Source organism: Nanorana parkeri, unplaced genomic scaffold (genome assembly GCF_000935625.1).
Source record: "Nanorana parkeri isolate BGI_ZX_2015 unplaced genomic scaffold, ASM93562v1 scaffold131, whole genome shotgun sequence".
Classification (NCBI taxonomy): domain Eukaryota; kingdom Metazoa; phylum Chordata; class Amphibia; order Anura; family Dicroglossidae; genus Nanorana; species Nanorana parkeri.
The window spans coordinates 1,052,141-1,063,695 of NW_017306399.1; the positions used below are offsets into that span (position 1 = coordinate 1,052,141).

General features: G+C 43.3%; 1 protein-coding gene across 1 annotated transcript; it reads left to right on the forward strand.

Moving 5' to 3' along the window:
* The first annotated feature begins 2,418 nt into the window (after positions 1-2,418).
* On the forward strand, positions 2,419-11,206 carry USP1 (ubiquitin specific peptidase 1). The gene is made up of 8 exons (XM_018553842.1): positions 2,419-2,653; positions 4,193-4,322; positions 4,409-4,516; positions 5,222-5,382; positions 5,908-6,563; positions 8,154-8,318; positions 8,927-9,128; positions 10,007-11,206. Exons 1-8 carry the CDS (start codon positions 2,481-2,483, stop codon positions 10,725-10,727), a joined length of 2,316 nt encoding a protein of 771 aa, XP_018409344.1. The 5' UTR covers positions 2,419-2,480; the 3' UTR covers positions 10,728-11,206.
* The last annotated feature ends 349 nt before the right edge of the window (positions 11,207-11,555 follow it).

The following is an 11,555-nucleotide window of genomic DNA, read 5'->3' on the forward strand; positions in this document are numbered from 1 at the left end:
ACGCATTGGAATGCAATGTGCACGTACTATTACCTGCACAATAACGAGCCCGAAGAGCGGATTCTCCTCACAAATACAGCCACAACCTTTTGACAATTTGGGTAGCCTAAGGGAGGGTTAGAATCCCATCTGAGTTTTTCTTCCAGCTGTCTGTGTACCCTTGTGGGGAGAATTACCTACACTTCCTGACCCAGAAAGAAAAACAGGAAGTGAGAGGAAATCTCTCTGAGGTGAGGAAGATTCCATCTTTAGGCTTATTCACACTGTGCATGATTGGCCACATGACACATTTTCTGTGTGAACTCCTAAGGGGGGGGGGGGTTTTCCCACCCCTTGGAGAGATTTCTTCTCACTTCCTGGTTTATTTTCTGGGACAGGAAGTGAATGTAATTCTCATGTGGGTATACAGACTGCCAGATAGGGGTTCTAATACTCATATACTACATCCAGAATGTAAAAAAATAAAGGTTTGGGCTGTAGATATGCTCACCAGCAGATAATTACCCTTTTGTCCTATAAAGTATTTATAAAACTAGGCCAAACTGAACTGCTATACGCTTTTATGAGGTAACTAAGGCCGTTTTCACTCATACATTGCTATCGGGTATTCTAATCCTTCTTTCTCATAGGAAATACATTGCACACGACGCTAACGTTAATGCAGCCTCGAAACACAACGGCAACGACCGCCTCATCATCCAACCCACCACATATATTCCAGTAAATCACCTCCTCCACTACCACGCCCCCCTCCCTTTCCCGCCAAATCCCTCCCCAACCGCCGTCCCCCTTCAAACACAGCGAGCACCTCCCCTCTCCACCAATCCGATTCCTTGTCCGTGGTCCTGCGCAGCCCGCCCCCCTTCACGTGTCGGCGCAGCAGCCAACCAGAACCCGGCCCTGCGTTCTCCTCAACAAAAAGTGAAAGCGCAGGCGGCCGCCGTCGTCGTACGTGGTGACGTCATTGCGCAAAGATAGGCGGGTTCCGGCTTGGGACTGGCGTGCGTGCGTAAGTTGTGGAGAGAACGTGAGGCGACCCTTGATGTTGTGGTGAATGGTTTCCCGCCAGAGAGGGGCCGGAAGGTGCTGAGGGTCGCCAGGTACTTTCGTGCGGCGTTGGGGGACGTTGATCGGTGCTGTGTGTGTGAGGTGCCCGAGCTCCCCCTCCCCTTCTTGGCTTGTTTTTTTTTTTTTTTTTGAAGTGCGCGCAACAAGCGGCTAGCAATGGGGGCGGTCCCCGCCCTACTTCACGTATCCTGGCCGGCTGCTGGAGGAAGGATTATGCGGGCGGGGATGCAGGTGTCTGTGGAAGCGTTCTCCGCAACTATGGAGCTCTTGTCTAGGAAGTTTTCCCTCCATTTCCTGCACTCTGTACCCGCTTCAGCCTCCGCAGAGTCCCCATGGAGGCTTAATGTCACTGCATGAGGCGACTGAGAAAGGGAACATGTCTCTAGTTATCCCCCGTATGTCTCTGCCACGGTGATGCACCTGCTGAGGAACTACAATGCCCAGAGCTACCTGTCATGTTAACCTTTTACTGCTGGAGCTTTTTGCACTTTTCAGGCTTGAAGACTACGTAACCCCCCCCCCAAGCAGAGGCCCTGTGGAATAAAATAAAATAATTTTTTGGCATGCAAATACTCAATCCTGTGCTAGATCATCTGTATTGGAGGGCCAAATAGACCCTGATGTCTCCTTAAAGAGAACCAGTCACCTCCTGAATGCTAACGCATAGGGGATTTTTAGCCTCTTTTTGATGGCAATAAAGTTTTTAAGTGAACATAAAATAGAACCTGCATCACACACCTGGCATTGCATGTGAATAAACACATGTGTAGGGCATGCACGTGCATGTAAATTATGCTTTTGCCACCCATGTTGGGTATCATCGGGAAGGTCACAGTGAGAGCAATAATTCTAAAGCCATAATTTGCTTAACTCTAAACGGATGAGCAGTAAAGGCTCTTAAAGTGTCATCTACGGACAATTTTGAGTACCATAGCTTTTCTACCATTGCATGGGCATGCACAATTTTCACGCTTGACATGTTTGGTATCGAGTTTATGAAATCTCTACACCATTCAGATTTTCACTCACATCTTAGTTCCCTGAGGTTGGCACCAGGAATAGATAGGGAAATCTTCAATTAAGGACTTTAGTTCTGGTGATCGCCAGTGATTTCCCTCACTTCCTGTTGTAGCTATTGCACAGGAAGTGATAGGAAATCTCAATGGGTTAGAGATGGCAAAAAAGAACCCTGATGTGTTCTAACCCTCCCTTACTCTATCCAAAGTGAAAGTTTTGCCTTTGGTTCTACTTTTAATTGATAGATTATCAGGATAGTATTTGTAATATGAAGCTAATTAAACTGAGTCATGTTTAAGGTGTTTGAACAATGCTTTTGTGTTCCTATAGGCACCTGTTTTGATCCGTAAGCAACCTGCCAGTATAGACTGGCATTGGAGCCCAAGGCCAGGAAAATGCCAGGGGTTACCCAATGTGAAAGTCAAACTGTCCTGGCCAAAGCCAGTCCCACCAGAAAGAACCGCCTATCTCTGCGCTTCTTCCAGAAGAAGGAAACGAAGAGGACTTTAGACTTTGCTGAAACGCCACAAGCTGAAAGCCAGAACGTGGAGGAGAAAGAGCCAGAAGCGTAAGCAGCCTTTTATCTTTAGATCTGGGCTCGTTACTTGTATTAATGCCGGTGTAATTAATATCTGGTTCATATAAAAACGTTGTCTGTATTAATTGCTGTTGAGCACGTACAATCTTTGTGTTGACTGTAGTTCTGTAGTTTTGATATACCTGTAAAAAAGATAAACTTGGGCACTCTTTTCACTAGAAATAATAATAATTTAAAAAAAAATTGCAGGTGTAAAGTTCTGGAAACCTATAGGTGCGCACACATACCCGCAGCAGCTTTCATTGCCCCTTCGGTACCTGAATGATGGGTTGTTCTGAAATGGCAAAGCTCTTGCACTTCTGGGTAGCATCTGAGCTTCCCAAGTCCCTCCTTCTCTTATAGGTCCATACAATGTCAGGCTGCCTCACTGACCTTTAGGAATATCAAGGTGGAGGGGACAGGTAAGCCAATTGCAGGATGTACTGGAGCTCTGCCTGATCAAAACTACTAGATATTTGATCATAGAACTGCTGCAGATATAGATGCCTTCACTTTATCTGCTAGTGGTTTTCTGTGACTGTCACTTTAATGATAACAGTCTTACCAGTGTCTTAATGTCTTACAAACTCTGCCTGTGTAGTTTCATTATCTGTTGCAGTAACCTTCTTGAGCCTCTTGACTCCCTTCTGACTGGAAACAGACTCTGCTGTTTTGATTGTTAGTTGGGGACCATGTGATCTAGACTTGTCTGGGAAGTATAGGATAGCAAGAAAGGAGTGTGTTTTATTCAAGATGTGATTAAGATTTTGTAATGCTGATGTGCAAAGAAAACAGAGCAGTTGCCCAAGTCAAGTTTAAGCCTGTCCTTTTGCATAGGAAGCCAAAGCCTGGGCCTAAAAACTGAGGGGGCTTCCTCCTAGGGATCAGTCTAATGCTGCCCACACACCTTACAATTTATCTGCAGATTTTGTGTGGTCAGATGGAAAAAGTGCAACAGATGGCCCAGGTGGAGATTAGTCCATCCACACAGTTTAGCGTAGATGGAGGAATGTGTTGCACCTTTTCCATCTGACCACAGAAAATCTGCAGATAAATTTTAAGGTGTGTGGGCAGCTTATTGCAGGTATTGGAGAGCACCACAAGATGTCAATTTTAGAAATGGTGTAGACCACGGCAGGTCCAATTTAAAGCCACCCTGCCGGTATGCTGAAGTTCGCCATAAAAGCTGTATCTGTAAAAAGTGTAAATACTACCGCTGCCTGTGCTACCGAACCCCGCATTGTTCATGAGAAATTGCCTGCTGGGAAAATGACACTTCTGCGAGTGTTGATCTTCTGGTTCCTCCTGCTGACTTCAACATTACAGGTTACAATTACTTTCCTATTAAGCTTTTGTAGAGTGACAGGGTCGCTTTAACATGCACATTTCAGTAGTTTAACCAAAGTTCATAACGGTTTGTGTCCTGTCAGGTCTTCATGCCATAGGTTTACTGTATGTTGAGAGGTACTTTGGTTGCATGTAAAATAAATGATTTTAGATGTATTTTTCTGATTGCAATTTCTTTTCCAGCTCTGATCAAGTAGTGCCTGCTGCTCAGTTGTCCCCTCCTCCTGTCTGCTGCGTGAAGAAAGAAGGCCTAGTTCCATTTGTAGGGTTCAGTAACCTTGGCAACACATGCTACCTTAACAGCGTTCTTCAGGTACATAGCCAACAGTGTGTTCTGATATTACATGAGTTGGCATTTGGTTATTGTCTGAAACTTACCATGTCCCCTTACAACTTCAGGTTTTATGTTACTGCCCCAGATTTAAAAGTGGAATTAAACATTTGTGTGATGTCATTTCCAAGAAGAGGGAGACCTTCAAGGATGACAAAGAACACACACTTGAAAAGGTAAAAAGGTGTTTAATTCTTATGTATTGATATAAAGAATAAATCACTTGGCAAAGTGACCCATTCACTGAGCTTACTAAATACTGTGAAGCTGTGATCAATTTAACCCCTTTTTCCCCAGTCATCTTCCAGGACAGCCATCGAGATATAGAGCTGTCACCAATGTGTGCCATACGTTGGTGGCAGCAGGCCTCTGTAAAGCGGACCCTTGGCTGCTATACTAGCCATGAGTCTGTTTTATATGTGCACAACTGACTGTTGGCTTTACGCTGGAAGTGATTCAGGCAGATGTAAAGCCGTCCAATCACTTACATTCCTGTCATACATGTAAGTCCCCTGTGCATATGAACATAAACACACAGCAAGTGGGTCTACATACATAAACAATGATTGTGCCATGCATAAAGTGGAAGTAAAAACAAATGCTGGGAGGTCAGTATTTTTGGCCGAAGAAATGCAAAGTCTCTTCTGCAAAAAAGATTGTCCTCCCCCCAGCAATTTCTTTTGCATGATTCATACATTTTGTTATGTCTAAAATGTGCGGATTGAGTATTTAATATTTTCACCATATTTACCAAGTTTATTAAATGCTCACGATAAGTAAAACCGTCTCTACTGGGGGTAAATCAACCCAATACTGTTTGCTTTATGGTTTCAATGAACTTGCATGTTTTTGTAAACTGTAATGCTCATTTTATTGTACAGGATAGTGTGAAGGAAGACTTGCCAGCCAGCTACGACGTTATCTGCAGCCTAAGCTCTCTGGTTCACTCTGCTGAACACCTACAGCTTAACTTCCTATTGAATCCAGAAAATTATGACAGTGAACTTGCTGCTCAGCCAAGGAGACTCCTTGGTACATTAAGGTATAATCCAGTGCTGGTGTTGTCGGCTGTATTTAAAAATTTGCCTTGAAATTTGGATGGTACAAGTGCGGTTGGTTTTCTTTTTTCTTTTTTTTTCTCCAGTGTTCCCAAAATTGGGCTTTTTTTAATTCATTTTTTTGTCACCAGTACAGTAAGTGATGGGCAATTCAGAATTTTACAGTTGACAATGGAAATGAGTAAGGGGAAATCCAATGGGGAACAACTGTCTTAATAGGGGAGTTCACTAAATGAGAGAGACCGTTAACTCTGGTTGTGCCTTCGGGAAATCTCCCCAGAAACAAATTGCTGTGATTGGAGTTTAATCCCTTCAATACTTTATCTCAAAGGTGTTAGCTGTAGATGCTTTTAAAAAGGAACTCCAGTATATCAACTAAATACATTTGGGGAGAAAAATTATGTGACTGCATTATTTGGTAAAATTGTGCAATTCAGGACCGTTGTCTTTGTTCCGTGCTTGTCCTCTGGTGTTAAAATTCTAATGCATATACATGTTTTTTTCAATAGAGAGCTTAATCCCATGTATGAAGGATATCTTCAGCATGATGCACAGGAGGTCTTGCAGTGCATATTGGGAAACATACAAGAAGCTTGTCAGGCTCTCAAAAAGGAGATGAAAAGCTTAAAAGTGCCAGATGCAGCCAAACCGCAGCCTGAAAAAGGACCCAATCCTGGTGAGTCCCCAGCTGTCACCATGGAGAAGCTTCAGGATGATTCTTCATGTGCAGGGACTGATGCCGAAACAAATGCAAGTGGAAAACGCAAGAATGAGACCGAAGTTGGTAATGCAAAGAAAAGGACAAAGATATCGAAAGAGCCACCTCCGGAGGAGCAGAGGGTGACCAGATCTAAGAGGAAGCCTGATAAACAAGATGACAAGGTGGCTGGTTCTAAAACTAGTGCTGAGAGTTCTGCTTCCAATCCTACTCATAAGAAATCCAGATTAGGCCTGAACTGGCTGAAGTCTGGCAAACAACCTAGTATTCTATCCAAGTTCTGTAACTTAAGTAGAAGCTCCAGCACCTCACCTAAAAGTCCTCCAGCTGAGCACCATACCCAAAGTATAAATCCAGAGGCTGGGAGGACAGTTAGTGAGGAGCCAGTGAAGGATAATGATGACCACAAGCAAGGGGATTGCAAAGATACGGAGACGTCACAGAATGGTTAGTTGTCGGATATATCTTCTCATTCTTGCTTAAAGTAAGGTCTCATACACATTTATTAAAGGATTTCAAAAGTCACTGACCTTAGTGTATGTAAGCCCTCTCAATGAACTATTTGCTTCACGTTGGTCTGTTAAAGCACTTTCAGTGGTATATTTGTGTAGTAAGTGCAACAAATACCTGTTGCCAAAAATCCAATGCTGCCCTGTTCACTTGCCAACCCTGCTTAGTTCACCTGTGAACTAAAGAGCACCTCCCTGTGTTGTGCGGAAGGCGGAGGTGTTCTGTTTTGCAGTAGTGGCAATGTTGCTTAACTATACTGTACCGTGTGTAAGCATTGTCACCTCATGGATACTGGCGAGATCACTAGGTGAAAATAAAGGGGAGACAAAGAAAACCAAAGCGGCCACCGCATATAAGTACTAGCAAGCTGCAATATGTTACATGTTTGGCTTAAAGTGTATGTAGCCACACAACCAAAGGGGTCTGCATGCTGGTCAGATTAAAGCCTAATTATACAATCTATATACTATAGGCAAACGAGGCAGCGGCATCCCTGGTACCTATGGCCGGGATGTATAGTTATCAGTGCAACTTACTGCTGACATTGAAAACGAAGGCTACATGCTCTCTGGCTGTAAAAAAAAAAAAGAAATTAAATGTGGAATAATTGAGAGATTGTGGTCAATTTGGTGAAGCAACAATGCTCCTGGTAATGCAATGGGTTCCTACAGAGATGCTGTTTCCCTGAGGTGCAGCTTGAGTGACCCTGTCGGGGGTAAAACAAAGAAAAATACTGAAGGAAGGTGCCCTGCATTAGAAAAGCTCTTATACTTGCCTCTGGCTGGTTGCCTTTTTTTTTCCCCCCCTCTATTCCAGCATGGCAGCTTAAATCGGTCTCTTTTAACATTCAGCACTTTTGGAAGTGTCAGATGCCTGTCATGTGCTGTGGTTCCATCCTCCGGCCTCTGTCACTGCGGAGTCCTGTAGTGGTATAGGGGTTGGAAAATAAAACTATAGTGCACGGTACCTTTCTTAGTATTTTATCATTTGTTTTACCCAGACAGGGGCACATGTCAAAGGGAGCACATTACATGGAGTACATTACATGGAGTTGGAATTTGTCAAGGAAGTAAAATGTATGTTATTTCTTATCTGTACTGCAGTTTCCCAAACTAATAATGGAATGTGAAGTCATAAAGACAAACCCCATGCAAAACTAACAGGAAGATGCTTGTGGGTTACTCTATAGCGCATATGTATATCAGATGGTCTCCAGCCCATTTTATGAAATCAGTCATTTATCGATTCTCAGTCATAAGGTGCTTGACATAGAATTTATCAAGGGCGCATGATGCCATTCATCCTCCTGGTTTTAGAATGGCTGTGACAAAGGACAGATCTGGAAACTTGCATTGTGATAACTTATCACCGGAGTACTCGGGTGATTAAAATAAGTTGTATGTAATCAATCTTGCCCAGAAAGCATGTTAAACTTCTTGGTTCTTAGCATGGTGTGGATTTTTTCTGTAATAAGTGCTCAGTAAGGAAACTTTCTGGACCTGAATGAATCTTAATTCCTAATTATAGAGTCAACGGAGTTTGATCTAGTGGAGAAGTTGTTCCAGGGCCAACTGGTGCTGCGGACCCGCTGCCTTGAGTGCGAGTGTTTCACTGAGAGGAGGGAAGACTTCCAGGATATCAGTGTGCCCGTGCAAGAGAATGATCCCCCCAAACTGGAGGAGAGCTCAGACAGTGAGTATATGGGCTGTTGCATCTTTCCATGATTTACAATGGAGGGCTTCTCCGCCCAATTAGATTTCCTGTGCTGCCTTTTTTCATTGTCTACTGAAACTTGAGGCCTGGTTCACACCTGAACGTTTTGTAGCGCTTTCAACGCTCTACAATACGCTCAAACATCTAAATCCCATTGTATTCAATGGGTCTGGTTCACACCTTGCCGTATTTCCACCCGTCCGAGCGCGATACAAAACGGCTACTTGGCTGTATCCCAATGGAAACGCGAGACCAAAACGCCCCAAAGAAGTACATGTAATTCTTTGGGGCGTTTTGGTCTCGCGTTTCCATTGGGATACAGCCAAGAAGCCCTCGGAAACGGGCGTTTGTCGCACTGCGGATCGCGGTAAAAACGCGCAACAAACGTGCATATTCAGTACGCCTAGGTGTGAACCCAGAGTAAATGATCTGCTCAGTGTCTGGTGTAAGTTGCTCATACACATTTAGAAAATGCTGCATTGATTTCCTGACCACCTTAATTATATTCAATAAAAATGTTTCAGCCAAAGTTCAAACTCGGGATGATTTTATTGAAGATGAAACATATCATTTTGTTCTCTTAACAGTCTCTCCCGATCCCAGAATGGAAATCAAGACCTTGAAATGGGCCATATCCCAGTTTGCATCAGTGGAGAGAATTGTTGGAGAGGATAAATATTTCTGTGAAAATTGCCATCATTACACAGAAGCGGAGAGAAGCCTTTTGTTTGACAAGATCCCGGAAATAGTAACGATCCATCTCAAGTGCTTTGCTGCCAACAGCTCGGAGTAAGTGGGTTTTGTATTTTTTTTCTTTTGAGCAGAAAATCAGACTTTTTAGTGCAACCCCTCAGCACAGTCCACACAGTACCGGTTTGCTGGACTTAAGCTGGCCATACACTGGTCTGCCGCTGTCCAAATACATGAACCGTGTGAAATGCAGAACCAGTCATTGGCTGTGATGAAGCATTGTAAAGAAGAAGCGGCTTGTTGAGCCTGCTTCCAGCATACAATTATTTCTGTCTACAGTACATTAGACAATAAATAATTCCTGCAGGTTAGAGTTAAAGCTCCTAATAAGTACTTGATTTTTTGACATAATGTAAGAAGGTAGACACTTTAGACCCTAGGGGTAGGCTACCTTGGCACTCTAGCTGCGGTGACACTACAAATCCCACCATGTCTGTGGGGAGTCATGCCTGTTGCTGGAATCTTGCAGTGCTTCATGGAACTTGTAGTTCCACAACAGCTGACATGCTGAGCTTGCCCATCCTTGCTTTAGGCTAAAGTATATCTAAACCCAGCCCTTGAAGGTAGGGGCTGTTTCCTTTTTTTGCCTGTGGACCTGCCAGTATTATACTTCCTGTCCCAGGGTGACAACTCTCACCCTACTCTAAAGAGAAGCAGCATTGTCTTTCTGGCATAAGATCAGGACTCCTCCAAAACTCTTAGGGGAAGGTGTTCTGTAGTTCAGAGATTTGGAACAATGTGACTGAGTGCAGCACAGGAAGTTGTCAGTCTCTAGATTTCTGGCAGGTTCAACAGATATTTTTTGGTTCTTATCAAACCGATATAATGAGCTCATAATGGTATACTTAACCAAAAAGGAGCTTCACATTCCTTGTTGGGGATTACATGCACTAACCTTCGTTTTTTTTTTGTTACAGGTTTGACTCTTATGGCGGCCTTTCTAAAGTGAACACACCGTTGTTAACGCCTTTGCAACTGTCTTTGGAAGAGTGGAGTACCAAACCGTCCAAGGATCTCTACGGTCTGTTTGGGGTAGTAATGCACAGCGGAGTGACGATAAGCAGTGGCCATTATACCGCCTATGTAAAACTTGATGACCTCCAGAACTTCGAACTCGACCAGATCAAATCCCCCAGCACCCACCACAACGTCATTAAGACCGAACCTTTATCGCAGGATGTCCAAGCCTCTGACGAAAACCACGACGGTGAAATTTCATTTCGAGCCAGCACCAGCGTACCATCGAGTAGTAAAGTAAATAAGAAGGGTTCTGATGCGGTTGGCCTTCTCGGCGGACAGAAAAGTAAATCTGACTTTGAGCAGCTACCGACGGCCAAAACGCCAAAAACTGAGCGAGTTTCCAGCTGTCTATCAGACGATAAAGGATTGTCCGATGCCAATGGCGACCTGCATTCTGACAGCGAGCAGAAAGTACAGTCTATCTCAGACGGACTCTGCTCTAGTAAATCTGCTGCACACTTGTTACATATTCTAAAGGAGTACGAGGGCAAATGGCTGCTCTTCGATGACTCGGAAGTGAAAGTCACAGAAGAAAGGGACTTTCTCACTACAATTTCCCCCTCCACTCAGTCCACGTCTACTCCCTATCTCCTTTTCTACAGAAGACTAACGGAGTAGCATCTGCTGCGTACACTCTGCACCTTGTATATTATGTAAAGTCTTCCACGATGGGGGCGGTGTGTAATATATTTGTATTTTGTATATAACAAATCTTATTGGATTGACAAGTCACAGTTTCACCAAAAAAACCTGTGGACCTTTTATCTGTGTTGAGCGGTTTTGTTTGTATATAGAGTATATGACTTTTCTTGTACATTTCCCCCCCCAGACACTTATTACACTTGATGATCATTTTCTAGCTTTTTTTTCCTTTTTGAAATAAAGTTCCTATCCAAAATCCAATGGTCCTGTCACAGGACAGCGGCCATTCCAGGGAAATTTATTTTTTAATTAAAACTGGGAGGTGAAGGTCATGGACGGTAGCTTGATGAAAGCTACTTTACAAACAAGCAATAATGTATAGGCTTTATAAACCTATTTATTAACAAATCTATAGACTTCTGTATGTTGTACAGACTGAGAATCTTAGAGCTTATATTGGGGAACAGATTCCTTTATCTGTAAACAGGTTTTTTTTTTCCTTGTGGCAATTTCTAACTTTCATATATTAGAAAGTTTCTTACAAATTTTGTAATTAAAATATTTCTTACTTTGCCTTGATTGTGTATGTGAAAGCTATTTGTTAATGTTCGGTTATATAGCTGGAAGGTCTGGTCTGCGCCAGTGACTTACATTTCAATCGCTTATGACTTGCTGTTATTGTACACTAGTTGGATGTGGCAGTACAACAGATACAGTTATATAGAGTCTTCCATGAGCTTGGCTGTTACCATACTTCATTCTGTTAAAAGGAGTTAGATCAGGAGTCTGAAATGCAAATAAAGC